This window comes from Salmo salar, chromosome 15, assembly GCF_965601325.2.
Source record: "Salmo salar chromosome 15, fSalSal1, whole genome shotgun sequence".
In the NCBI taxonomy this organism is placed as follows: Eukaryota; Metazoa; Chordata; class Actinopteri; order Salmoniformes; family Salmonidae; genus Salmo; species Salmo salar.
This window is the reverse complement of record NC_138305.1, coordinates 19,796,001-19,810,427: the sequence shown is the minus strand read 5'-3', so window position 1 is coordinate 19,810,427 and position 14,427 is coordinate 19,796,001. Positions and strand designations below refer to the sequence as shown.

At 45.1% G+C, this 14,427-nt stretch overlaps 1 protein-coding gene across 1 annotated transcript in view; it reads left to right on the top strand.

The window, feature by feature from the left end:
• The window catches only part of LOC106593452 (intersectin-2), an 82,961-nt gene extending 69,485 nt beyond the window's left edge, over nucleotides 1–13,476 (top strand). The window contains exons 23-27 of the mRNA XM_045695265.2: nucleotides 666–699; nucleotides 963–1,084; nucleotides 1,533–1,629; nucleotides 9,049–9,227; nucleotides 9,680–13,476. Coding sequence (XP_045551221.2) covers nucleotides 666–699; nucleotides 963–1,084; nucleotides 1,533–1,629; nucleotides 9,049–9,134 — 339 coding nt within the window. The 3' untranslated portion in view covers nucleotides 9,135–9,227; nucleotides 9,680–13,476. The remainder of the gene's footprint in view (nucleotides 1–665; nucleotides 700–962; nucleotides 1,085–1,532; nucleotides 1,630–9,048; nucleotides 9,228–9,679) is intronic.
• Nucleotides 13,477–14,427: the final 951 nt, after the last annotated feature.

Below are 14,427 nucleotides of genomic sequence, written 5' to 3'. Positions count from 1 at the left end.
CTCTGCCATCTTGCTAGCTAGCTAGCTAGCTTCCTGCCACAACGTTCTTGAAGAAACAGGAAGTGTGTGAATTTTTATTTGGCAGAAATAAAAATAAAAGTTACAATTTCCTTATTTGAAAAAGTAACTAAGCATCTGTTTACTTAAATTGAAAAACTAACACGTTAAGTTACTTGTTACAACAACAAAAAGTAATTTGAGTACTTTATAACGCGTTACCCCCAACACTGCCTCTATCTCTAACTCATTCAACCAGAGGAGAGGAGAGAGAACAGGACTAAGAGGACTCACATCAGGTTGCAAAAGTCCCAGTTGGAAGATTCTGGATTTTCTGCTTATTCCCTCTCGATTCTGGGAATCTTCCAACCGGATATCTGGAAAAACCCTGGGGAATTTAAACAACAACAGCCCTACAGATGAACAATAACTTTACAGTACTTCCTAAATTCATGAGGAGTACTCCGGCTGGGGAAAAATGTTATTGGGCGTACAGCAACCAACAAAGTTTGAGAACCAGTGATACAGAGAACAGTACTAAGACAAGAGGTTTCAGTCACTTTACAGTCTGTCACCGTTGTTGTGATGTAATACTGTGTTACAACAATGCAACAATGTGTTATGGAGAGTTGTTATTTAGTTTCCTTTGTATGGCTTTGTGTTTCCAGATCACTAGGCCTGGAGCTGCTTCCAAGAAACCTGGTAAGGACACACACGAATACACACACACACACACACACACACACACACACACACACACACACACACACACACACACACACACACACACACACACGAATACACACACACACACACACACACACACACACACACACACACACACACACACACATTTAAAAGCCGTGCTACAGCCTAGTAGTTATAGTGGCATCGTTTCAGACTGATTTCAAGTGTGTGTCAGTAGATGTCTGAACCTCCAACCTGTCTCTGTGATTGGTCGATAGAGATCGCCCAGGCTGTCATGGCCGCAGTCGCCCTGACTACAGAGCAGCTAAGTCTGTCACCGGGGCAACTGATCGTGGTCCATGCCAAGAACTCCTCCGGCTGGTGGCTTGGGGAATTGCAGGTCAGCTGACATCATAACATCTACTCTGGGGGTAAAAGGTTCCCCTCGGTTCTCTCCCCAATCCTAACCTTAATGTAAAACTGACCCCAGATCTGCGTCCAGGCAACTTCACCTTACACCCTATGGATGTTGTGTGTGTGTGTAACTAAGACTGCCTTTACACAGGCAGTGCAATTCTGATATTTTACCCAATAATAGGCATAAGATCTGAATGGTCAAAAGACAAATGAGTAACTAAAAAAAATATATCAGAATTGGCTGTGTAAATGCACAGGATTGGGCCGCTTTCTTGTCCAGGAGAAAGAGATGTCAAACTCAATGCGACTTCCTGGTTAAATGAAAGAACACCAGAATACAGGAGTAGTAGATGTGTGTGTGTGTGGCTTCCTGGTTAAATGAAAGAACACCAGAATACAGGAGTAGTAGATGTGTGTGTTCTGTCCTCCAGGTTCGAGGGAAGAGGCAACAAACAGGCTGGTTCCGCTCCTCTCATGTTAAACTGCTCCCTCCCACCAGCAGCAAGACTACCCCTGCACCTGTCCCAGGTAACAACCTACCTGACTGGTCTGGTCAGATTACTGGCTGATCTATACTCAATATTTCTACCTGACTGGTCTGGTCAGAATACTGGCTGATCTATACTAAATATTTCTACCTGACTGGTCTGGTCAGAATACTGGCTGATCTATACTAAATATTTCTACCTGACTGGTCTGGTCAGAATACTGGCTGATCTATACTCAATATTTCTACCTCACTGGTCTGGTCAGAATACTGGCTGATCTATACTAAATATTTCTACCTGACTGGTCTGGTCAGAGTACTGGCTGATCTATACTCAATATTTCTATCTGACTGGTCTGGTCAGAATACTGGCTGATCTATACTAAATATTTCTACCTGACTGGTCTGATCAGAATAATGGCTGATCTATACTCAATATTTCTATCTGACTGGTCTGGTCAGAATATTGGCTGATCTATACTCAATATTTCTACCTGACTGGTCTGGTCAGAATACTGGCTGATCTATACTCAATATTTCTACCTGACTGGTCTGGTCAGAATACTGGCTGATCTATACTCAATATTTCTGACTGGTCTGGTCAGAATACTGGCTGATCTATACTCAATATTTCTACCTGACTGGTCTTGTCAGAATACTGGCTGATCTATACTCAATATTTCTATCTGACTGGTCTGGTCAGAATACTGGCTGATCTATACTCAATATTTTTATCTGACTGGTCTGGTCAGAATACTGGCTGATCTATACTCAATATTTCTACATGACTGGTCTGGTCAGAATACTGGCTGATCTATACTAAATATTTCTACCTGACAGGTCTGGTCAGAATACTGGCTGATCTATACTGACTGGTCTGGTCAGAATACTGACTGATCTATACTAAATATTTCTACCTGACTGGTCTTGTCAGAATACTGGCTGATCTATACTAAATATTTCTACCTGACCGGTCTGGTCAGAATACTGGCTGATCTATACTAAATATTTCTACCTGACCGGTCTGGTCAGAATACTGGCTGATCTATACTCAATATTTCTACCTGACTGGTCTGGTCAGAATACTGGCTGATCTATACTCAATATTTTTACCTGACTGGTCTGGTCAGAATACTGGCTAATCTATACTAAATATTTCTACCTGTCTGGTCAGAATACTGGCTGATCTATACTAATTATTTCTACCTGACCGGTCTGGTCAGAATGCTGGCTGATCTATTCTAAATATTTCTACCTGCCCCATCTACACCATGGTTGGGGTCAGTTCCAGTCAATTCAGAAAGTAAACCGAATTGCAATTCTACATTTTCCTCATTAAAAAGTAATGGAACAGAATCAGAGTTGGAATGTCATTGTACTTTCTGAATTGACAAGAAGCACATCTGATACGTCTCTATCTGAGGGGTGTCAACCCTCTATAACAGGGATGTCAACCATCCTCACTCTGTAGCCTCTACCCACTATACCCCACTATGCACCTAAATACACACTATGCCTCTATATACCCCTCTATAGCCTCTATACCCCACTATACCCCTCTATACCCCTCTATAGTCTCTACACCCCACTATACCCCTCTATAGCCTCTATACCCACTATACCCCTCTATAACAGGGATGTCAACCATCCTCACTCTATAGCCTCTACCCACTATACCCACTATGCACCTATATACACACTATGCCTCTATATACCCCTCTATAGCCTCTATACCCCACTATACCCCTCTATAGCATCTACACCCCTCTATACCCCTCTATACCCCTCTATACCCCACCATACCCCTCTATACATCTCTATAGCCTCTATACCCCTCTATACCCCACTATACCCACTATACCCCTCTATACCCCACTATACCCCTTTATAGCCACTATATCCCTCTATAGCCTCTATAGCCTCTGTACCCACTATACCCCTCTATAGTCTCTACACCCCTCTATACCCCTCTATACCCCTCTATAGCCTCTATACCCCACTATACCCCTCTATACCTCTCTATAGCCTCTATACCCCTCTATACCCCACTATACCCCTCTATACCCCACTATACCCCTCTATACCCCTCTATAGCCTATACACCCCTCTATACCCCACTATACCCCTCTATACCCCACTATAGCCACTATATCCCTCTATAGCCTCTATACCCCTCAATAGCCCACTATACCCCTCTATAGCCTCTGTACCCACTATACCCCTCTATATCCCTCTATAGCCTCTACACCCCTCTATACCCACTATACCCTCTATAGCCACTATATCCCTCCATAGCCTCTATACCCCTCTATAGCCCACTATAACCCTCTATAGCCTCTGTACCCACTATACCCCTCTATAGCTTCTATAGCCCTCTATAGCCACTATACCCCTCTATACCCCTCTATAGCCTCTACACCCCTCTATAGCCTCTATACCCCTCTATAGCCCACTATACCCCTCTATAGCCTCTATACCCCACTATAGCCTATACACCCCTCTATATCCCACTATACCCCTCTATACCCCACTATACCCCTCTATAGCCACTATACCCCTCTATACCCCTCTATAGCCCACTATACCCCTCTATAGCCTCTGTACCCACTATACCCCTCTATAGTCTCTATACCCCTCTATAGCCACTATACGCCACTATAACCCTCTATAGCCTGTATACCCACTTTACCCCTCTATACCCACTATAACCCTCTATAGCCTATATACCCACTATCCCCTTCTATACACACTTTACCCCTCTATACCTGTAACAGCTGTCTTCAGAAACGGACCAAAATGCAGTGGAGTTAGTGTTCAACATGATTTAATAAACGGAACACTATGCAATTTACAAAAACAAGAAAAACTGACAGTCAACACAGTCCTGTCAGGTGCAACCACAATGACAAGAACAATTACCCACAACCCCAAAGAAAAACACACTCCTATATAGGACTCCCAATCAAAGGCAACTCAACACACCTGCCTTCAATTGGGAGTCCTAATCACCAACAACCATTCACACACACACAAAAACCCTGTCACATCCTGACCAAAACTAACCCAATTGCTCCCTCTGCTGGTCAGGATGTGACAGTACCCCCCCCTCAAGGTGCAGACCCCGTAATGCACCTTACAAAAAGAAAACACAACAAAAAATCCCCAATACCCCAACAAAACCAATAAACAATAACCCCTAAACAATAAGGGAGGGAAGGGAGGGTGGCTGCCGTCAACGACGGCACTGTGCTACACCCTCCCTCCCCAACCCACCTATCCTGGAGGTGGCTCAGGTGCGGGACGTAAACCTTGCTCCACCTTCGGCGTCGTCCACTTTGGTGGTGCCGATAGCTGCGCCGGGCAGATGGGCCACTCGAGCTGACCCTGGCAGACGGACCACTCGGGCTGGGCCGGAGGACAGGCGGGCCACTCGGGCTGGGCCGGAGGACAGGCGGGCCACTCGGGCTGGGCCGGAGGACAAGTGGGCCACTCGGGATGGGCCGGAGGACAGGCGGGCCACTCGGGATGGGCCGGAGGACAGGCGGGCCACTCTGGCAGATCCGGCACGGCGGGCCACTCTGGCAGATCCGGCTCAGGATTCACCAGGCTGGGGAGACATAAAGGAGGCCTGGCTCTGGGCGCAGGCCCTGGACTCACCAGTCTGGGAAGACCCGCTGGAGGCCTGGTTTGAGGAGGTGGCACAGGAGAGACCAGGGTGGAGAGACCCACTGGAGAACTGGTCCGTGGAGGAGACACGGGCTTGACCAGGATAGGGAGACCCACTGGAGGACTGGTCCGTGGAGGAGACACGGGCTTGACCAGGATAGGGAGATCCACTGGAGGACTGGTCTGTGGAGAAGGCACGGGCTTGACCAGGATGGGAAGACATGCAGGAGGCCTGGTTCTGGGCGTAGGCACAGGACGTGCAGGGCTGGGAAGACATGCAGGAGGCCTGTTTCTGGGCGCAGGCACAGTCTTTACCAGACAACCAGCACGTACCTCAGGACGAGTATGGAGAGCTGCCTCAGGTGACATCATTCCCACGACACGCTCATTAGGGCGAATGCCGTACTTAATGCACCACACTAGCAGCTCTCTCATCTCTCTCTCCTTTAATTTACCCATTAACTCTGTCACCGTCTCTGCCTCGTACCCCTCGCTCACCTCCCATGTCAGCCCGACTGGCTCTGGTTCCGACCTCCGCTTCACCGACTGTCCCGTGTGCCCCCCCCAAAAAAATTATTGGGGCTGCCTCTCGCGCTTGTTGTGCTCTCTCTCCTCGTAATAGCGCCTCTCCGCTCTCGCCGCTTCAATCTCCCACTGCGGGAGGCGATAATCCCCAGCCTGAGTCCATGGTCCCTCTCCGTCCAGGATTTGTTCCCAAGTCCATTGGTCCATAACGCTGTACTCCTGCTGCTCCTTCCTCCTCCGCCGCTTGGTCCTGGTTTGGTCGGTAATTCTGTAACAGCTGTCTTCAGAAACGGACCAAAATGCGGCGGAGTTAGTGTTCAACATGATTTAATAAACGGAACACTATGCAATTTACAAAAACAAGAAAAACTGACAGTCAACACAGTCCTGTCAGGTGCAACCACAATGACAAGAACAATTACCCACAACCCCAAAGAAAAACACACACTCCTATATAGGACTCCCAATCAAAGGCAACTCAACACACCTGCCTTCAATTGGGAGTCCTAATCACCAACAACCATTCACACACACACAAAAACCCTGTCACATCCTGACCAAAACTAATCCAATTGCTTCCTCTGCTGGTCAGGATGTGACAATACCCCTCTTTACCCACTATAACCCTCTATAGCCTATATACCCACTATACCCTTCTTTACCCACTTTACCCCTCTACAGTGAGGGAAAAAAGTATTTGATCCCCTGCTGATTTTGTACGTTTGCCCACTGACAAAGAAATGATCAGTCTATAATTTTAATGGTAGGTTTATTTGAACAGTGAGAGACAGAAAAACAACAAAAAAATCCAGAAAAACCCATGTCAAAAATGTTATAAATTGATTAGCATTTTAATGAGGGAAATCTAAATATCCACTATACCCATCTATACCCCTCAATAGCCTATATACCCACTACACCCCTCTATATCCACTATTGCCCTCTATACCCCTCTATACCCACTATACCCCCTCCATACCCCTCTATACCCACTAAACCCCTTTATACCCTTCTATACCCTTCTATAACCTATATAGCCTATATACCCACTACACCCCTCTATATCCACCATACACCTATATACCCCTCTATACCCACTAAACCCTCTCTATACCATTCTATACCCTTCTATAACCTATATAGCCTCTATACTCACTATACCCCTCTATAACCGATATAGCCTTTATACCCACTACAACCCTCTATATCCACTATACCCATCTATAGCCTCTTTACCCCTCTATACCCACTATACCCCTCTATAGCCTATATACTCACTACAACCCTCTATACCCCTCTATACCCACTATACCCCTCTATAGCCTATACACTCACTACAACCCTCTATACCCCCTCTATACCCCTCTATTGCCTATATACCCACTACACCCCTCTATATCCACTATACCCCCTCTATACCCCTCTATAGTCTATATACCCACTACACCCCTCTATATCCACTATTGCCCTCTATACCCCTCTATACCCACTGTACCCCCTCTATACCACTATACCCACTGTACCCCCTCTATACCCCTATACCCCCCTCTATACCCCTTTATTCCCCTCCATACCCACTATTCCCCTCTGTGCCCCACTATATCCCACTACACCCCTCAATTTGTATTTATTATGGATCCCCATTAGTTCCTGCCAAGGCAGCAGCTACTCTTCCTGGGGTTTATTATGGATCCCCATTAGTTCCTGCCAAGGCAGCAGCTACTCTTCCTGGGGTTTATTATGGATCCCCATTAGTTCCTGCCAAGGCAGCAGCTACTCTTCCTGGGGTTTATTATGAATCCCCATTAGTTCCTGCCAAGGCAGCAGCTACTCTTCCTGGGGTTTATTATGGATCCCCATTAGTTCCTGTCAAGGCAGCAGCTACTCTTCCTGGGGTTTATTATGGATCCCCATTAGTTCCTGCCAAGGCAGCAGCTACTCTTCCTGGGGTTTATTTTGGATCCCCATTAGTTCCTGCCAAGGCATCTGCTACTCTTCCTGGGGTTTATTATAGATCCCCATTAGTTCCTGCCAAGGCAGCAGCTACTCTTCCTGGGGTTTATTATAGATCCCCATTAGTTCCTGCCAAGGCAGCAGCTACTCTTCCTGGGGTTTATTATGGATCCCCATTAGTTCCTGCCAAGGCAGCAGCTACTCTTCCTGAGGTTTATTATGGATCCCCATTAGTTCCTGCCAAGGCAGCAGCTACTCTTCCTGGGGTTTATTATGGATCCCCATTAGTTCCTGCCAAGGCAGCAGCTACTCTTCCTGGGGTTTATTATGGATCCCCATTAGTTCCTGCCAAGGCAGCAGCTACTCTTCCTGGGGTTTATTATGGATCCCCATTAGTTCCTGCCAAGGCAGCAGCTACTATTCCTGGGGTTTATTATGGATCCCCATTAGTTCCTGCCAAGGCAGCAGCTACTGTTTTGCTCTATTCCCTTTATTTTTATCCTATAAACCTCCCTAGTCCTTGCCGATGACAATCATACCCATAACATGATGCAGCCACCACCATGCTTGAAAATATAAAGAGTGGTACTCAGTGATGTGTTGGAATTGCCCCAAACATAACGCTTTGTATTCAGGACAAAGTTAATTTTTTGGCCACATTTTTAGCAGTTTTCTTTTAGTGACTTATTACAAACATAATGTTTTTATTCTGTACAGGCTTCCTTATTTTCAATCTGTCATTTAGGTTAGTATTGTGGAGTAACTACAATGTTGTTTATCCATTCTCAGTTTTCTCCTATCACAACCATTAAACTCTGTAACTGTTTTAAAGTCACCATTGGCCTCTTGATGAAATCCCTGAGCAGTTTCCTTCCTCTCTGGCAACTGAGTTAGGAAAGGCACCTGTATCTTTGTAGTGACTGGATGTATTGATACACCATCCAGTGTAATTAATAAATTCACCATGCTCAAAGGGATATTCAATGTCTGCTTTTTTGTTTTACTCATCTACCAATTCCATACAACTTATTATGCGACTTGTTAAGCAAATATTTACTCCTGAACTTATTTAGGCTTGTCATAACAAAGGAGTTGAATTCTTATTGACTCAGCTTTTCATTTTGAATTAATTTGTTGACATTTCTAAAACATGGTGTGAATACTTTCTGAGGGCTCTGTAAACCCTCTATATCCAACTGTGTTTCCAGTGGAAGTTATTTTTTTAACGGAACAAAGCAGAGTTCTACTCATTTTTTTATTCTATTTCACTGATGTCCCTAACTCCTCCTCCTGTATCTCTGATCCCATTGTGCCAGGTCATCGCCAGGTACAACTACACAGCAGCCAATCAGGACTTGATGAGCTTCTCCAAAGGTCAGCTGATCAACGTTCTGGACAATGACAACCCTGATTGGTGGATAGGTCAACGGGGTCACGGGGCTGTTGCCAACCAATTATGTCACCATGACCACTGAGTCCGACCCCATGCAGTAATGTGAGTCCACAACTCTTCCTCCTCTTTCTACTCCCCCTCCTCCTCCTCCTCCCCCCTCCCCCCTCCACCTACCAGTCCTCTTCCTCTTCCCCTTCATCCTCCTCTGTATTCATTGATGCAGAGCAGTGGTTCTCTGTCGACAAGAGGGAGCACTGTTGCCTTAATAAAGGCCCCATTTAATGAAACAAGAATGATTATATAGGCATATTCAAATTAGTGACAAAAATGTTTCCAAGCAGGTTTGTATTGTTAATAGGTATTTGATATAGAAGTCTTTCCGGTCAGGAAAAGTTCACAGATAGGAATATTAAACTACATTAATGACTGCTGTCTCTCCCTCTCTCTCTCTCTCTCTCTCTCTCTCTCTCTCTCTCTCTCTCTCTCTCTCTCCATTCACCTCTCCTCTCCTCTCTCACTCCCCCTCTCCTCTTCTACGTTGCATCTCTTTGTAGGACAGTAACGCTGGCACCTTGTCCTCTCCCTCCTATTAATCTACTTCTTCTCTGAGCCAATCCTGGAAACCCGACTTCCTCATCTGCCAGCGAGACCCTCCTCCTCTTCTTCCTCCTCCTCTTCCTCCACTCTCTGCTTCGATCTCCTTTAGGATGCTTTCTGATCGTCTATCTTCACTCTTTATTTCTCTCTCCTCTATCATAACAAGTTCTCTCTCTCCTCTATCATAACCTGTTCTCTCTCCTCTATCATAACTTGTTCTCTCTCTCCTCTATCATAATGTGTTCTCTCTCTCTCCTCTATCATAACTAGTTCTCTCTCTCCTCTATCATAACTAGTTCTCTCTCTCCTCTATCATAACTAGTTCTCTCTCTCCTCTATCATAACATGTTCAATCTCTCCTCTATCATAACGTGTTCTCTCTCTCCTCTATCATAACTAGTTCTCTCTCTCCTCTATCATAACATGTTCTCTCTCTCCTCTATCATAACGTGTTCTCTCTCTCCTCTATCATAACGTGTTCTCTCTCCTCTATCATAACATGTTCTCTCTCTCCTCTATCATAACGTGTTCTCTCTCTCCTCTATCATAACGTGTTCTCTCTCTCCTCTATCATAACGTGTTCTCTCTCCTCTATCATAACATGTTCTCTCTCTCTCCTCTATCATAACGTGTTCTCTCTCCTCTATCATAACGTGTTCTCTCTATCATAACGTGTTCTCTCTCTCTTCTATCATAACTTGTTCTCTCTCCTCTATCATAACGTGTTCTCTCTCCTCTATCATAACTAGTTCTCTCTCCTCTATCATAACTTGTTCTCTCTCCTCTATCATAACTTGTTCTCTCTCTCCTCTATCATAGCTAGTTCTCTTTCCTCTATCATAACGTGTTCTCTCTCTCCTCTATCATAACGTGTTCTCTCTCCTCTATCATAACATGTTCTCTCTCTCTCCTCTATCATAACGTGTTCTCTCTCCTCTATCATAACGTGTTCTCTCTATCATAACGTGTTCTCTCTCTCTTCTATCATAACTTGTTCTCTCTCCTCTATCATAACGTGTTCTCTCTCCTCTATCATAACTAGTTCTCTCTCCTCTATCATAACTTGTTCTCTCTCCTCTATCATAACTTGTTCTCTCTCTCCTCTATCATAGCTAGTTCTCTTTCCTCTATCATAACGTGTTCTCTCTCTCCTCTATCATAACGTGTTCTCTCTCCTCTATCATATCTAGTTCTCTCTCTCCTCTATCATATCTAGTTCTCTCTCTCCTCTATCATAACTAGTTCTCTCTCCTCTATCATAACGTGTTCTCTCTCTCCTCTATCATAACTAGTTCTCTCTCTCCTCTATCATAACTAGTTATCTCTCCTCTATCATAACGTGTTCTCTCCCTCCTATTTCTCTGCTATCTCTACCTGGCTGTTCTTATCTACTCTACCAAGGGAGAAAGGTAGATACATGACCTATGTTGACTATGATCTCCTGTTCCTCTGAAATGATGTCAAAATCATGGTTTAAATTTATTTAGACTAGAATATAAAAATGTATACGTCTTATAGGAAATCTCTGAGAATTTGCTACTCTAGTAGTTTGATGTTGTATACAACAATTGACATAATATGTACTAAATAAAAGTCATTTCGTTTTGTAAGATTAGGCTTTACACACCTGTATGGCTGTATGGATTACATGCACAGGGTCATTCATACTAATGCACTAGCGACTAGACAGTAATCACAATGTGGCTAATTCATCCGGACAGACCCTACCTCATCTGGACCGACCCTAACTCATCTGGACCGACCCTACCTCATCCGGACCGACCCTACCTCATCTGGACAGACCCTACCTCATCTGGACAGACCCTACCTCATCTGGACAGACCCTACCTCATCCGGACAGACCCTACCTCATCCGGACAGACCCTACTTCATCTGGACAGACCTTAACTCATCTGGACCGACCCTAACTCATCTGGACCGACCCTACCTCATCTGGACAGACCCTACCTCATCTGGACAGACCCTAACTCATCTGGACCGACCCTACCTCATCCGGACCGACCCTAACTCATCTGGACCGACCCTAACTCATCTGGACCGACCCTAACTCATCCGGACAGACCCTACCTCATCCGGACAGACCCTAACTCATCTGGACCGACCCTACCTCATCTGGACAGACCCTACCTCATCTGGACCCTAACTCATCTGGACCGACCCTACCTCATCCGGACCGACCCTACCTCATCTGGACAGACCCTACCTCATCTGGACAGACCCTAACTCATCCGGACCGACCCTACCTCATCTGGACAGACCCTAACTCATCCGGACCGACCCTACCTCATCCAGACCGACCCTACCTCATCTGGACCGACCCTGCCTCATCTGGACCGACCCTACCTCATCTGGACAGACCCTAACTCATCTGCACCGACCCTAACTCATCTGGACAGACCCTAACTCATGCAGACCAACCCTACAGGATAAACCTAGTCCAGGACTAAAAATAAAGCTCAATGGAGATTCTCTATTGAAAGCACCTTTTAGTCCAGGACTAGGCTTAATCTTTGCCTGGGAAACTGGCCCTTAGTGATAATATAACCTGAACCTAGTTTCTCTATCTGCTGCTGTCACACTACTAACTAACACACACACTGGTTCAATACTGTCACCAGCAACATGACACAGCTCTCTGTCTCTTTCTGTATGGTGTGTCGCGTTAGTTCCTCACTCACTCGTATGCAATCAGCTGGGGTTCTCGCCACGATCAAAGGTGCTTCACATTACTTTAGCCTAGTGTTAGCCTAGCATTTAACCTAGCATTACATGTGCTATGCTACTTTAGCATCACATGTGCTATACTTTAACCTAGCGTTACCATTTCTAGTGCTATACTTTAGCCTAGTGTTAGCTATGCTTTATCAGATTGTTAACGTCACCTTGGCTTTGCTTTAGCTTACTTTAGCCTAGTGTTAGCATCACCAGTGCTATACTTAGGTATTGTGCTAACATGTGCAATACTTTAGCATATAACTAGCATCAGATGAGCTATACTATAGCCCAGAACTAGCATCACATGTTGTATACTTTAACCTAGTGTTAGCATCACCAGTGCTATGCTTTAGCCTAGTGTCAGCAACACCAGTGCTATGCTTTAGCCTAGTGTTAGCATCACCAGTGCTATGCTTTAGTCTAGTGTTAGCATCACCAGTGCTATGCTTTAGCCTAGTGTTAGCATCACCAGTGCTATGCTTTAGCCTAGTGTTAGCAACACCAGTGCTATGCTTTAGCCTAGTGTTAGCATTACCAGTGCTATGCTTTAGCCTAGTGTTAGCATCACCAGTGCTATGCTTTAGTCTAGTGTTAGCATCACCAGTGCTATGCTTTAGCCTAGTGTTAGCAACACCAGTGCTATGCTTTAGCCTAGTGTTAGCATCACCAGTGCTATGCTTTAGCCTAGTGTTAGCATCACCAGTGTTATGCTTTAGCCTAGTGTTAGCAACACCAGTGCTATGCTTTAGCCTAGTGTTAGCATCACCAGTGCTATGCTTTAGCCTAGTGTTAGCATTACCAGTGCTATGCTTTAGCCTAGTGTTAGCATCACCTGTGCTATGCTTTAGTCTAGTGTTAGCATTACCAGTGCTATGCTTTAGCCTAGTGTTAGCATTACCAGTGCTATACATCCAGTATATTGTGTAGAAGTGTTCAGACAATGTGCCTAACTCTGCTCTGTCAATTATGTACATAGCCTACAGTAACATGGAGCTGAGAATAAACTGGTTATCACTGGGTCCTGGGTCTGCTTTTCTTATGGACGCACACACGCAGTCACACACGCAGTCACACACGCAGTCACACACGCAGTCACACACACAGAGGTATACCAACTGCTCCGCCCATAACCCCAGGACTCACCAGAGGGTGGTGCGGTCTGCCCGACGCATCACAAGGGGCACACTGCCTGCCCTCCAAGGACACCTACACCACCCGATGTCACAGGAAGGCCAAAAAGATCATCAAGGACAACAACCACCCGAGCCACTGCCTGTTCACCCCGCTATCATCCAGAAGGCGAGGTCAGTACAGGTGCATCAAAGCTGGAACCGAGAGACTGAAAAACAGCTTCTATCTCATGGACATTAGACTGTTAAATAGCCATCACTAGCACATTAGAGACTGCTGCCCTCTATACATAGACATGGAATCACTGGTCACTTTAATAATGTTTACATTCTGCTTTACTCATCTCATATTCTACTCTACTGTATTTTAGTCAATGCCACTCCGACATTGCTCATCCTAATATTTATATATTTCTTAACTCCATTCTTTTACTTTAGATTCGTGAGTGTTGTTGTGAATTGTTAGATATTACTGTACTGTTGGAGCTGGAAACACAAGCATTTAGTTAGATATTACTGCACTGTTGGAGCTGGGAACACAAGCATTTAGTTAGATATTACTGCACTGTTGGAGCTAGGAACACAAGCATTTAGTTAGATATTACTGTACTGTTGGAGCTGGGAACACAAGCATTTAGTTAGATATTACTGTACTGTTGGAGCTGGGAACACAAGCATTTAGTTAGATATTACTGCACTGTTGGAGCTAGGAACACAAGCATTTAGTTAGATATTACTGTACTGTTGGAGCTGGGAACACAATCATTTAGTTAGATATTACTGTTGGAGCTGGGAACACAAGCATTTAGTTAGATATTACTGTACTGTTGGAGCTGGGA